Source organism: Heteronotia binoei, chromosome 6, assembly GCF_032191835.1.
Source record: "Heteronotia binoei isolate CCM8104 ecotype False Entrance Well chromosome 6, APGP_CSIRO_Hbin_v1, whole genome shotgun sequence".
NCBI classification, from domain to species: domain Eukaryota; kingdom Metazoa; phylum Chordata; class Lepidosauria; order Squamata; family Gekkonidae; genus Heteronotia; species Heteronotia binoei.
The window spans coordinates 112,362,185-112,376,215 of NC_083228.1; the positions used below are offsets into that span (position 1 = coordinate 112,362,185).

Here is a 14,031-nt window from a genome sequence, read left to right on the forward strand (position 1 = left end):
TATAGATGTGGGGCTTTTTTGTAGCAGGAACTCCTTTGCATATTAGGCCACACACCCTGATGTAGCCAATCCTCCTGGAGCTTACAGTAGGCCCTGTAAGCTCTTGGAGGATTGACTACATCAGGGGTGTGTGATCTAATATGCAAAGGAGTTCCTGCTACAAAAAAGCCCTGGTGTTACTAGTATTAAAGAAAGTAACAAAATAGAGACTGTCCATGTGTCTAATCTTGCTGCCTCACTAAAACTAATTCCACCCTGGCCCATGAAATCCCAGGGAATTTGGAAGTAGTGCCTGTGGAGGGGGGAATTCAGGGAGGGATTTCACCAATAATCTAGGTGGGTGTACCATACACTTGACCCTCTGAAACTGCTGTTTTCCCCATGGTAACTGATCTAAGTAGCCTGGAAATCACTTGTAATTCTGGGTGAATGTCAGGGTTTACCTGGAGGTTAACAACCCTAATCCACATTGCTGTTGAGAGGGAAATACCCAACTAGAGAGGAGCAGCACAAAGATGCTAGAGGCAGAAACATGGTCATAAGGAGCTGGAGAGAATATTCTCCTCTGGAGAAGGTATTTTACAAGGGTCTAAGGAATCTTGTCTCTATGAAGGGAAGCACTGAGTAGCTCTTCCATTCTAACCATGAATGGGATACATTTTGGGTCTCCTGCAAGATTTAATTGTGCTAATGATCCTTCCTGAAATGTGTATTTGGACATTGTTATTAGAATGATGGGATTCTGGTCTGACCTAGCATGATTATTCTTACATCCTGAGCATATCCAAGCTGAATTTGGCACATAGTGAAGCTCTGGTGTAAATGCTTACCACATTCTGTTCACCCATAGGTCTGCTTCCAGTGTTCAGGGACAGACTTTTTGTGAGCTCCACCAAATGAAAATGTTGCACAGGAGAACATGAACTTTGAACAAGACCTGAAAGAATTCTAGGATACTGTCACAGAATAATTTAGAAAATTGTTTCTGTCCCCTTTTGAAACCTGATCTCATCTATGCCCCTCCAGATTCTCTGTACAACAGATTCACTGATGACATTACTTTACACCTGCAATGATATACAAGCTTACTTGGGAGTAAACTCACTGAACTCAGTGGGATTTACATTAGACTCACAGAAATGAGCAGAACATTTCCTACTTCTTCAATCAATATCCGGTTATTTTTATCATTCAAATGTTGTCAGATGTCAAATGTTCAACATTATTACATGCCAGCTACAAAATATTGCCAGTTGGGTATATTCATGCTGAACTGACTGTATCATTTGTATGGGATCTGGCAGCTAGCAGATCGTCTATATTCCTACTTATTCTTGCTTTAGCCAGCACAGGATTTTGATTGTGCTGATTCAGAACCCAGAAGATATGCATGGCACACACAAACTCTCTAGATCAGTGCTGGCCAACTTGTTTAACATAAGAGCCACACCAAATAAATGTCAGATGTCTGAGAGCCACAAGACATGAATTTCAGATGTTTGAGAGCAGGCAGGCAGGCAGGCAGGAAGGAAAATAGATGGGGAGGGATGAAGAGGTGGAAAGAAAGCAACTTTAAAGGCATTCTCCAAGCTGCTGGCTGGCTTGGCTTGGCGAAGTGGTTTAAAGAGAGAAATGCCTTCTCCAAGCCAGCTGACAGGGCGGTGGGGGCTTCAAGAGCCACACAATATGTGTGAAAGAGCCACATGTGGCTCTCAAGTCAGTTTGGCCACACCTGCTCTAGATCTCTCTGCTACTACAAATGGCACACTGGGAGAGAGAATCAGGGTCTTATGTCAACAACTCAATCACTTCCTTTTACTCATATATTTCAATTGCTCCTTACTTAGGCTATGCTCATTAAGTATTTTTTCTGACCATGCAAACAGCCCCTGTTTATGCATCTCTGTAGAAAGCAGATGAAAGCTGAGACTTGCTGGGTAAAGTCTGAGATATGAACTTTCTGAGTGACCTTAGGTAAATCACACTCAGCTCCACTCCCTCATCTGCAACAAGGAAAAATAACCTTAATGCTCATTAAGTATTTTTTCTGACCATGCAAACAGCCCCTGTTTATGCATCTCTGTAGAAAGCAGATGAAAGCTGAGACTTGCTGGGTAAAGTCTGAGATATGAACTTTCTGAGTGACCTTAGGTAAATCACACTCAGCTCCACTCCCTCATCTGCAACAAGGAAAAATAACCTAGTCCATTTTGCAGGGCTGTGGAATGAGTTATTAATACAGCAAGTGCCATGATTGCAAAAAATGGAGAAAGTTTCCTCATGAACAAAAGGAAATAGCAAAAACTTGTATATTCACACATTTATGTTTACACATATGAATGCATGCCTAAGGGACACAGTTGGTTATAGTGTCTGGTTATAGTGTATTCACTTGTATGAATAGACTTTGATAAATGTGGGGAAATGTGCAACATCATGGCAAACAGTTCTGAATGCAATCACGTTCTTTTGCTTCTGCAGATTTAATTTCCGAGGTTACCGCTGGGTCAAAGCCATGATACTTGCCATACAGCACATTAACAAAAATCCTGACATTCTACCAAACATTACTCTGGGCTACCAGATCTATGATACGTGCTATACAATGTCCAAAACAGTTGAGAATTCTTTGGCTTTCCTTACTGGGCAGAATGAAACGACCCCTGTCTTCCGATGCAGTAGTGGGGCGCCTCTTGCAGCAGTCGTCGGAGCTGGTGGATCAACTCTCTCCATTGCTTCCTCAAGAATCCTTGGACTTTACTATTTTCCTATGGTATCGTCAATCTCATCAGATTTTAACTGTAAAAGATCAAACAAGATGCCAGAAATGTAAAAACAATTCACTTTACGCGTCAGTGGATATGCACAATGAAACACCCAACAGTAATTCCCTGCATTCTTTGAAAGGATACCATGACAGTTTAGTATAAATTAGACATGAGCTTTCAGTGTAAATATACCTATATTATTGCAGATTTTGGCTGAGTATACACTATGGATAAGTTAGAAAATCTCCTGTGTTTTGTCTGCAGCTGAAGGCAAATTTATATGCTGATAACCTATGAAATTTATTTTCACAAATTAATTTTATTTATATGGTATTTTAGACTCTCGAATGTAAGGGCACAGCAACACAACAAATTCTTGTGGCTGCAAAATTGTGTATACCAGATCACTGCAGTCATGCAGTCATTTGGGTCATGATTTTGAACAGTGATGCAAATCTATGACCATGCCAGGACATAGGCAACTGAACAACCATCTTCAGTTAACATATATAGGGTAGTCATAATACAACCCATAAAAAGTCTGCCATGAAAACGTTCTGAAAGCAACATCACCCCAGAGTCAGAAATGACTGGTGCTTGCACAGGGGACCTTTCCTTTCCATAATGCATGATGAGGGGCTGTGTGAAAACAAGCACACTGGTTCCACCCTTGGCTTACACATGGCTGACAGAACATGAGTATAATGCTTGTGCACATACAAAGTTAAGGTTGCCAGTCCTGTGCTGGCAAATGTTAGATTTCAGGGGCACTACCTGAGATGGTGGGATTGGAGGTAACTGTGACATTCTCTGTGCTGCTCTAGCAAATTCCCCATTCTCTGTGGTCTTTACATAAATATTAAATAAACTGATCTTTACCACTGAGATTGGGAAAATTCTTAGAGTGACACTGAGGATGTGATGTCACTTCTGGGAGGGGCAATGGAGCTCTGATTCATACTCTCAAACCAGTCTTTACAATATGACCATTCCCCCCTCCATGTTTTCTCCTGCTCCTCAAATTATTGAGGATAAGGGACTAAGGGTACCTGCAGGAGACTGCCCACTGCTACTGAGCAAATGGTAAGTCTTTACAAAGTATACATGTGCAGATTCCATCACCATAACTTGAAAACTATTTTTTAAACTTCCCAGATAGAACCTGTTCACATAGAGTCTGAATGCATGCAGGTGACATTAAACGTTCAGGTAAAAAAATATGTTACCAGAATATGTTTGTGTTCTGGTAACATTTTTTTTTTTGTACATGAGCTTTTAATTATATGTTTTATCTTTCCAGATGCTTTGGTCAGTTTCTGGTCTAAGGTCTGTTTTATGGACTTTCCCCCTGTGTTTATTTCCCTGGGCTTGTTTTAAATGGCTTGTTGTTTTATATTACTGATTTATTATTTTAATTGTAAGTTTCCTCAAGCAGGACTGTGAAGCGCTGACACAGAAATATCCGAAACAAATAAATATTAAATAAACTGCGCATAGGCCAGGATGGGGCTGGTATATGTCTTCCCACTCCCCCTGTATGTGTGTTGAAGGCTATCTACATATGTCATCTGAACAGGGCTATTATTGTGTCCTAGGAGTTCCTCAGAAGTGACCACAGTCTAGCTGTTGTCTGGACTTGAACAGAGCCTATGCATAATTTCTCCGGACAAAGTTTGATCTTCTAACATGGGCCATATTCTCCAGTTACAACATGTACACCCATTATTATGAGCCACAAAAGAAAAAAAATGTTGCTTTATTTCTGAAATGTCACAAGTAGAACATATTTTTCTGCCCATGTCAGCCCTCCCAGCCAAATCTTGGTCTAGCAATGCCAGCCTCCAGGTGAGACCTGGGAATCCCTTGGAATTACAGTTCATCTCCAGACTACAGAGATCAGCTCCCCTGGAGAAAATGGATGCTTTGGAGGATGGACTTTATGGCATTGTACCCTAAGGTCCCTGCCATCCCCTGGCTCAATTCCCACATTTCAAGTTTTCCAACCTGGACCTGGCAGCCCTATCCCCTTATCCCTTAATGGTGGCTTTTTTTGGGGGGGAGGGACCTGTCAAAACTCTCCTCGTCCCTAGTAAAACGTACCCGTCCTTCTCCTATGTTTGTTCCTTGGGCCTGAAAGCATTTATAGCCATGCTAGATCTGGGAGAACAAATGACTGCCTAGGAATCAGGACATGCTGGTACATGGACGAACAATTCAATCTCTTTTTCCTATACTCTGCACCAGTGAACTTCCTGAATTGAGTCTTGGCCACTCTGACACAATGAGCTATCCATTCCTATCTACATTGTTTCCTCCAACACAGCCACATGCTATCCATGTGTGAGGTTACTTCCTTCTCCAACCACCATCTCCACTGCCTTCGTGAGAGTGCAAACAAGTCCTTGGGTGTCAAAGGATATACAGAACTAAAGAGCATATCAGATAGCAATACTTGCTTCAATCCACTATTTTTGCTTATTTGTTCTAGGTCGGCTATGCCTCATCTTCCTTACTTCTCTCCGACAAGTATCAGTTCCCTACTTATCTCCGCACCATCCCAAGTGATAACGTGCAGTCTCAAGGGATGGCTCAGTTAGTTAAGCATTTTGGTTGGAAATGGGTAGGAACAATCGCAGCAGATGATGATTACGGCAAATATGGCGTAAAAGCATTTAAAGAGAAGATTGAGAAGTTAGGCAAGACTGGAGATATCTGCATCGCTTTCTCAGAAACAATTCCTAAAATCTACTCCAGGACAAAAATACAAACGGTAGTCACCACCATAAAAGACACCAATGCCACAGTCATTGTGGTCTACTCTTCTGATATTGACTTTCATCCTTTAGTGGAAGAGCTTATTATTAGCAATATCAGCAGCAAAACTTGGATAGCAAGTGAGGCTTGGGTTACTTCAGCCTTAATTGCAAAGCCAGAATACTTTCCTCTCCTTGGCGGGGCCATAGGCTTTGGAGTACGAAGGGGCTACATCCCTGGGCTCAAAGAATTTCTTCTCGACATACACCCGGGCAGAGATCCCAATGATGATCTGGCCATTGAATTTTGGCAGTCTGCATTCAACTGCACTTGGCCTAACGCCAGCATACCATATAACACCGACAACAGGAAAAATGTAACTGGCCATGAAAACAGAGTTAATTTTACTTCTGATCACTTCTGCACCGGAGAGGAGAAACTTGAAGAACTTAACAACACTTACCTGGATGTTTCAGAACTTAGGATAACGTATAATGTCTATAAAGCTGTTTATGCTGTTGCTTACGGTCTTCATCTATTAAGCATCTGTAACCTTGAATCTGGGCCATTTGAAGGTACCGATAGCAAGTGTGCCTCAATAGATGAATTTGAACCATGGCAGGTATGCACTTGTTTGTTGCAAGGGGAAACAATAAGACAAAAGTCCAGCAGCACCATAAGGACTAACATTTATTTTTATATGAGCTTTCATTGAGTCATAGCCCACTTATTCAGATAGATATATGAAGGAGTGAGCTTATGGGGAAGGTTGGCAGGGAGTCAAGCCTTGGTGTAAATTACATTATGCATCTCAAGTGTAAAGCTCAGTCTAATACAGACAGGGAGTAATAGATGTAGAAAGGATAGGTGTGGGTCCCATTGTAAATCAACAGAATTAGCAGTCACATATACTAGATAGTGAGAGATGTCAGAGGTTGGAGCAGAGAACCATATTGAATTCCTCTTTCTCTTCTATGAAAGTACTTTAATAATTACAGTATATTTTAGCTTTTTAAAAAGGCCACAAAACTACTCTAAACAGTACAAAACAGAAGGTGCTGTAAAAAGTGCCAGATGCAGTTATTCCTTATAGAATTCCAAGTTGTTTTTCTCCCTTGTTTGTGGGTTACTACTAGGAATGGGCATGAACCAGGGAAATGGTGGTTCATTTCATTTTGTGATTCCTTTGATTTCAGAATCGGTTCATGGTTCATTGGTTTGTTTGGTGTGGGAGTCTTCAGCAGGCTGTCCTCCACCTGCCCTCCAAGTTTAGTGAACACTGGATTAGGAATGTCTGAGTTATAGCTTCCCTAAAGCAGATGCCCCCAAGAAAGCTCAGCTTCAGCTCTCACAACAACTCACTCTTCTCTTTTTATGCTGCAGAATGGGAGCTCTGGTCGTTTTCGCACTCACCTTCCGCCGGCGCGACCCCCCTCTTCACCGCGCAGGATCTGCGCGGATTTCGCACTAAACGCTGAGGAGCAGCCAGAAAAGCCGGAAGCTCCCGTCACAAAAGCCGCGCAAACGCCAAACTGCTTTTTGGCAGTTTCAGTTTGAGCGGCTTTTGCGCCGGGAGCTTCCGGCTTTTCTGGCTGCTCCGCAGCGTTTAGTGCGAAATCCGCGCAGATCCTGTGCGGTGAAGAGGGGGGTCGCGCCGGCGGAAGGTGAGTGCGAAAACGACCTCTGTGACTGGCTCCTGGAGCTGCTAATCAAGCTATGGACAACTGTTATGGGTGTTTTTAAAGCTCCCAGAAGTCCACCTAAAGCGTTGTCTAGGAATTGACTGAATCAGTGCCAGGCTGTCTGGAAAAACAAACTGCAAAAATAAACCAAACAAATCACCAAGGGCCAAAATGGTTCAGAATGAACCACAAATCAGCCCAATTCATGATTTGTGCATCAGTTCATGCCCAAGTCTAGTTACTACCTTATGTCTCAAATTAGTATCTACTTTCAGCATTGAGAGAAAACTTTCAAATGTAATCAAAACTGCCTTAGCCCTGACAGAGTTGTGACAGGCGCAAAGTTATCTGGTAGATTCATGTGGAGGAGTGGGGAATCAAACCCTGTTCTCCAGATTAGAGCCCACTGCTCTTAACCACTACACCATGCTTACAAATTGTATAATACCTTTTAAATTCAGCACAGACAAAGTGTCAGAAAACACATTCCAGGGAAAACTTCCACATTGTTTAGTGATATTTTGTTTGTTTATCCCAATCACACAAGGTGACTTACAGAATTATTAAAGCCTAGATACAAAAATCAAATGCAAGAGAGCCAGTGTGGCATAGTGCTTATGATGTTGAACTAAGACAGTTGATTCCAACATTTTCATTATGAAGCTTTACTCAGGTTTGTAGAAACATCTGCTTTGCCTATTCTTGGTTTCAGCTTTTGGACTGATGTATGCATAAATGAGGCCCCACTGAAAGTTATCTATCGATCTTATTTTTTCATTGACAATTGATGTGTTCATCCAATTTTATGTCCTATTTAATACTAAGTCTAAGGCATAGTATGACTGTGACTGTGTGATTAGTTTGCAGCAACCTAATTTTTGCCTCCCCTTTCATAGTTAATGTATTACATGAAAAGTGAGATGCGTTTCACAGTGCTTGATGAAAATGTAAACATAGATACGAAAGGTGATGTGTATACCCCTTATGATATTCTGAACTGGCAGATGAATGGCACAAGTGAAATTGCCTTTGTGAATGTTGGAAAGTTTGACAGCACTTCAGAGGAAAATTTTGAGTTTGTGGTATACAATGATTCTATCTTCTGGAATAATCCAGCATCAGCAGTAAGTGAATTCTTTCTCTCTATATACATGTCCTGAGGTTGACAGGCTGTGCCACCATGACCACCCATTTCACATTTATCTACATCACTCTCGTAAGATATATAGGATTGCTGCCAGTTCATAGTTTTCATGCAGTAGGATGAAAGATGTGTGTTCTTCTTCCTACCATCTACCAGTACAAATGGCAACCCTCTCTTGAGAACCACAGCATACAGTAATTACTGTAAATATATTTTTTAAAAAGCTTAGGTCATTTTTTTGCCCTCTTGCTTCAGATTTGGAATACAGATTCCATATCTAATACTAGCTGCTAATAAATTATGCTCTACGAAATGCTTCAGCCAATGCTTATATTTGGGCTTATGTTTGGGTCTGTAGGACCAAGAGCCCTGTGGCGCAGAGTGGTAAAGCTGCAGGAAGCTCATGATCTGAGTTCGATTCCAGCAGAAGCTGGGTTCAGGTAGCCAGCTCCAGGTTGAGTCAGCCTTCCATCCTTCTGAAGTTGGTAAAATGAGTACCCAGCTTGCTGAGGGGGAGGGGGGAAGTGTAGATGACTGGGGAAGGCAATGGCAAACCACCCTGTAAGAAAGTCTGCCGTGAAAATGTCATGATGTGACGTCACCCCAGAGTAGGAAACGACTGGTGCTTGCACAGGGGACTACCTTTACCTTTTTTAGGACCAAGAGACAGCTCATTTGCATTTGCAGTTGTCCCTGAAAATGTCTGTATACTTATCAACTTAAGCCTGAAATAGGGAATTGCTTGTAAGTGCATGTGGGAAATGTGTGTATACATGCAGCAGAAGTAGCATCAAGGCCAAAGATCAAGCCCCCACCCTGCCCAGAAACAGACTGTTCTGTGTCATTCTGATACAAGTAATACATGCTTGAACACCTCCATACAATCATCCTCTTTCTTTGCTCCTTCCCAACTGGTGTTATGAGATAAGGGAAAGTGATATGGATGGTTGAAGCTGACAGCCTGGAGTAGATAGACAACAAGGACTGTTAGAACTATAGGGTGGATTTGAGAAAATCATTACCATATCTCAGACATATAAGAAGCTGTCTGAAACTGAATCAGGCCATTGGTCTATCAAGTTCAGAATTGTCTGCTCAGACTTGGCAGCAGCTTACCAAGGTATCAGGCAGAGGTTTTTCACATTCAGATTTGAGCATAAACATTGTTTTGCCTGAGGTTTTACTTGCAGTTTATTTCCATTTTAACAGTAGGAATATGCAATATTTTTCTGGTTCAGGTCTACTGGATCCTCCAGGATCTAAATACCAGGATCCAGATACCAGTCAAGTATTTGGATCCAGGATTTTTCTGAAATCCCAATTTTTTTCAGGTCTAATAGATCCAAGAAGAAAAAAAGAAAAAGAAACACCAGAGGCAAAGCTGCAGGAATAGACTGCTCCCGCCACTCAGTTGTTTTGCAATTTTTCTTCTTTAAACACATCCTGTTTAAAGGGGCTGCAGAAGAAAGACCAAGAAATAGCTGAGCTGGCAGGGAGGGCCTGCTCCAGCCAATCAGCTGCTTTGGGTTGTTTTGTTCAGACTCTTTGAACTTGAAAGAGACTGCACAAGACAGTCCAAAAAACAGCTGAGCAGGGGAAGCAGGCACTGCCTTCCACTCAGCTGTTTTTTGGGCTGTTTTATGAAGTCTCTTTAAAGTTTAAAAGAACTGCATAAGACAGTCAGAAACATCTGAGCAGCTGGAACAGGCCCTCCAACTCAGCTGGTTTTCTGGCTTTCTTCTGCAGTCCCATTAAATGCACCGTCCTTTAAAGGGACAGCAGAAAAGCCTGAAAAGCAGCTGAGCACAGGAGCTGAGCAGCTGTTTTTTTTGCAACTTTGCTAATCTTTCCAATAATCCCTGAATATATCTAGGTGTTTCTGGGATTCCCCCCCCCCCACCCAGTCCTCCTGAAAAATCCTGGATACCTTTGGGATGCCAAATTTCCCCTGAAAATACATAACGTATTTTTCAGATATATTTTCAGCTGGCATAGATCTAGATCTGAATGCATACCCCGATTTAGCAGTACTGCACCAAAGGTTTGTGTGTTTACTTGCTTTCTGGATGATTCCTTAAACATTCCTTAACCTGTTACCATTTCAGAATCCACGCTCCACATGTAATGACAATTGCCAACCTGGTTATCGAAAGGGGATCCAGCAAGGGAAACCGTCCTGCTGTTACGACTGCATAAAATGTGCCGAAGGACAGTTCAGTAACAAAACAGGTAGGAAGGCCTTTAAATGTTTAAGCTGATCACAAAAAGAAAGAACAGGCAGAGGCATTCCAGGGGCTCTATCAAGAACTAACCAGCATGAAGACTTTGATATCTGGCCCAGAAGAGATTAGAAGGACATATTCTGCAGTATGATTTGTATTCTCTCTCTCTCTTTTTCTTCTGAGCCTTCACTTAAGTAATGCAGAAATTTAAAACGTCATTGCAACTGCAAGGATAACTATCGGATGAGAACAGTTTTCCCCGGTCTTACCTTGCTCCTGGTGGGGGGGGGGATCTTCTTTGATTATCATAGAGTTTCCCCCAAATGCTAGAGTGTCTCCCCACAATGTACCCAGTGTGATAGCATCACTTTTAGGTGTCGCCATTGTGCTGGGCACATTACGGCATGCCAGTGCTCTTTGGGGGCAGGTCTGGGGTGGTGGGCTGGAGGCCCTGAAATCAGGGGGGGAACCCACCCCCAGAGGGAGACTCAGAACCTTAGATGAGAAGGGAAAAGAGAATGAGTCCAATGTAAGGCAGTCAACTAGAAGGAAAGTGAATGGAAGAAGCTCTGCAACAGGCAAGAGGAAATCTGAAGGCCAGTTCTCATCTGCTTTTTTATGCTTGCTTTAATATACATAATAATAATAATAATAATAATAATAATAATAATAATAATAATAATAATAAGAAGAAGAAGAAGAAGAAGAAGAAGTAGTTTTATTTATATCCCTCCCTCCCCGCCGGAGCAGGCTCAGGGCGGCTTTAATACCACATCAAACATGAAGGGACCCTTTTGCCACATTCCTCTTTAAGACACTAAAAACTTGCTTAAAGACAGAAGCTTTATTAAATTACTGCAAATAATCTCCAAAGCACACACAGTATCACCAGGACTGGATCTATGTGTTTTTTAAGGGGGGGGGGGGCAAAATTAAAAAATGATGCCCCTTTATGGTCCCATTCTATCTTATGGGCCTATAGAATAAAATGGGCTCCATACCCAATTTGACCCCCCCCCTCGGCGCCCAGGCAAGCACCCCCCTCTGCCCCCCCTAGATCTGGCCCTGTATCACATGGCTGAATTTCCAACAAAATGTGGAATACTCTCCCCCTTGAGACTAAATTGTCACCTGCTTGATTGTCTTTTAGGCATTAGGCCAAAACATTCCCTTTTACCAAGGCTTTTAATTAGGGATTTGACCTTTTTATTTGTTTTTACAATCTTCTTTTGATCAGTTCTCAGATCATTTAGGTTGCTAAACATTTTATGCTTTGGGTTTTTATGCTGATTTACAATCTTGGTTTTTATTGGCTGTGTTGGCAATGGCTTAATAATTTTAATGATGTAATTTTTAAATTGGCAATGGCTTAATAATTTTAATGATGTAATTTTTAAATTTTCAATATTTAAACGTTAATTTTAATGATGGTTTTTAAAAATTTATCCGGTTTTATTTCATGAGCTGCCTCGAGCAGGTCTCTGAAGAGTCACAAATAACTTTTCTAAATAAACAAATAGTAACTTATGGGACACTTGGTAAGCAAACATAATAGCACCATCTACTGATTGGATTATTAATTCTAGCCCGCTTAGGAGTTTCAGTCTAAACATTTTCAGGAGTTTCAGTCTATGCATGAACAACCAGGCAGTTTGAGTAAGAATTTTTGGTCACATTCTCTTTTAAATTAGAAAAAAAAAACCCTATTTATTGACTAACAAGCAGTTCTAATTTTTAAGAACACAGAAACATAGGAAACCCATCAGAACATCAGAAATGTTATAGAAGCAGGGCTTCCCCCCCCCTCCCCCGGGGGATTGCAGTGGAACAGAGTTCCAGAACCTCTTAGTGGAAACAAAATTCTCAAAAAATGTTTAAATGTTATAATATAGCGGGTTCTAGGCATTGAAGAGGCGAGGTGGTAGTGATAACAAGCTCTTTATTAAGTACAGCATGGTGGTGGCTGCACTAACTGAACTGACAAACGAGGCCCGCTGGGCCAACTATATACAACACTGGGTTCCTACGCTAGCACGTTATTGAGTCATTCAAACCAGCAGGGGGCCTGTGATTGGAGCAGGGCAGTTGAGATTTGGATCCTCCTGCCCATTGTTCCTCAGTCCCTAAGCTCAGTCTTTCAGCTCCAATGAGCCAGGCTGGCACACCATTTGGTACACATAGATTCATATACATAACAAAAGTTAATGTTTTTCTTTATTTCCGCCTTAAGAGTTCCAGCACCTCTTTCTGTATAGAAATGAATATAAAAGAAACAAGAACCAAGGGACTAACTAACTTGTACATGTCAGTGGTTTTACCTTGGCATTCCATTCCAAGAAATGAACACAAGAAAAGCTGGAGCTCTAAAATAGAGTTGGTCAAGGCAGACCAACTTTCCCTGGCCTGTGCCACTTTTACAAAGTATGTTAAACCTTTTAACTCTTTCTCTCCCAGCTGCAAGGGTTTCTCATTGACCTATCCTAAAACAGGCTTGAGTTCCCACATGTGCTGCCCTGCACCTGTCCATAGTCATAACAAGGTGCATGTCCTGAATTTTTAAAAGCCCTAGCCCAGGTTCTAACTCAGGAAGATAACCAAACAGTTATATATCTTGCGTCTTAATAGAAGGTGGGTAAATGTTCATCTCTATTTTTACCATTTGTCTCCACAAAGATAAACCATCTCCCTTCAGTATGAAATATTATAAGTTTCCTGCGTCATTCCCGGGAAAGTAGATGACCTATCCATTGTGATTGGCTTTTTGTATGCTAATCACTGCATTTCCCAGTCTTAACAACTATCTCATGGGTTGCTAGGCCTTCTGGCCTTTCATTTTACACACACCCCTTCTGTCTGTTATTTATTTATTTATTATTTATTTATTACGTTAAGCTTATATCCCGCCCTCTCTCCAAGCGGACTCAGGGTGGCTCACATCACATCACTTCCATTAAAAACCGATAAAACATAATTACATATTTAAATTATTTAAAACATTTCATGGTGCTGTATTAATACAGTACAGTATAGCGGTTCTGGTGACCATTGGTACTCTGCATGGTGCTCTATATGATGTCCAGTGGCAGCTCTCTCTCGGTTAAATGTCGAAGGCCTGTTGGAACAATTCGGTCTTACAGGCCCTGCGGAATGTAGACAAATCCCGCAGGGCCCTTATGGCCTCTGGGAGAGTGTTCCAGAGTTCTGGTGCTGCCACCGAGAAGGCCCTGGCTCATGTCGTATGCAACCTGGCTTCTTTTGGTCTAGGGATGGACAATAGATTTTTTGTCCCTGAATGCAGTGCTCTCTGGGGAATATGCGGAGAAAGGCAGTCCCGCAGATAGACAGGTCCCTGACCATAAAGGGCTTTAAAGGTCAACACCAACACCTTGAAACGAACTCAGAACACAACAGGAAGCCAGTGCAGCTCTTTCAGCATCGGCTGAATATGCTCCCATCGAGGG

The 14,031-nt window shown here is 41.8% G+C and overlaps 1 protein-coding gene across 2 annotated transcripts in view; it reads left to right on the top strand.

Moving 5' to 3' along the window:
• Positions 1-14,031, top strand: part of LOC132573394 (vomeronasal type-2 receptor 1-like) — a 36,787-nt gene that overhangs the window by 16,519 nt on the left and 6,237 nt on the right. The window contains exons 1-5 of one of the 2 annotated variants that reach the window (XM_060240897.1): positions 489-624; positions 2,482-2,773; positions 5,257-6,144; positions 8,101-8,328; positions 10,454-10,577. In XM_060240897.1, coding sequence (XP_060096880.1) covers positions 533-624; positions 2,482-2,773; positions 5,257-6,144; positions 8,101-8,328; positions 10,454-10,577 — 1,624 coding nt within the window. In that variant the 5' untranslated portion in view covers positions 489-532. Of the gene's footprint in view, positions 1-488; positions 625-2,481; positions 2,774-5,256; positions 6,145-8,100; positions 8,329-10,453; positions 10,578-14,031 lie in introns of those variants that run through there. The other variant, XM_060240898.1, reaches the window with a different exon arrangement.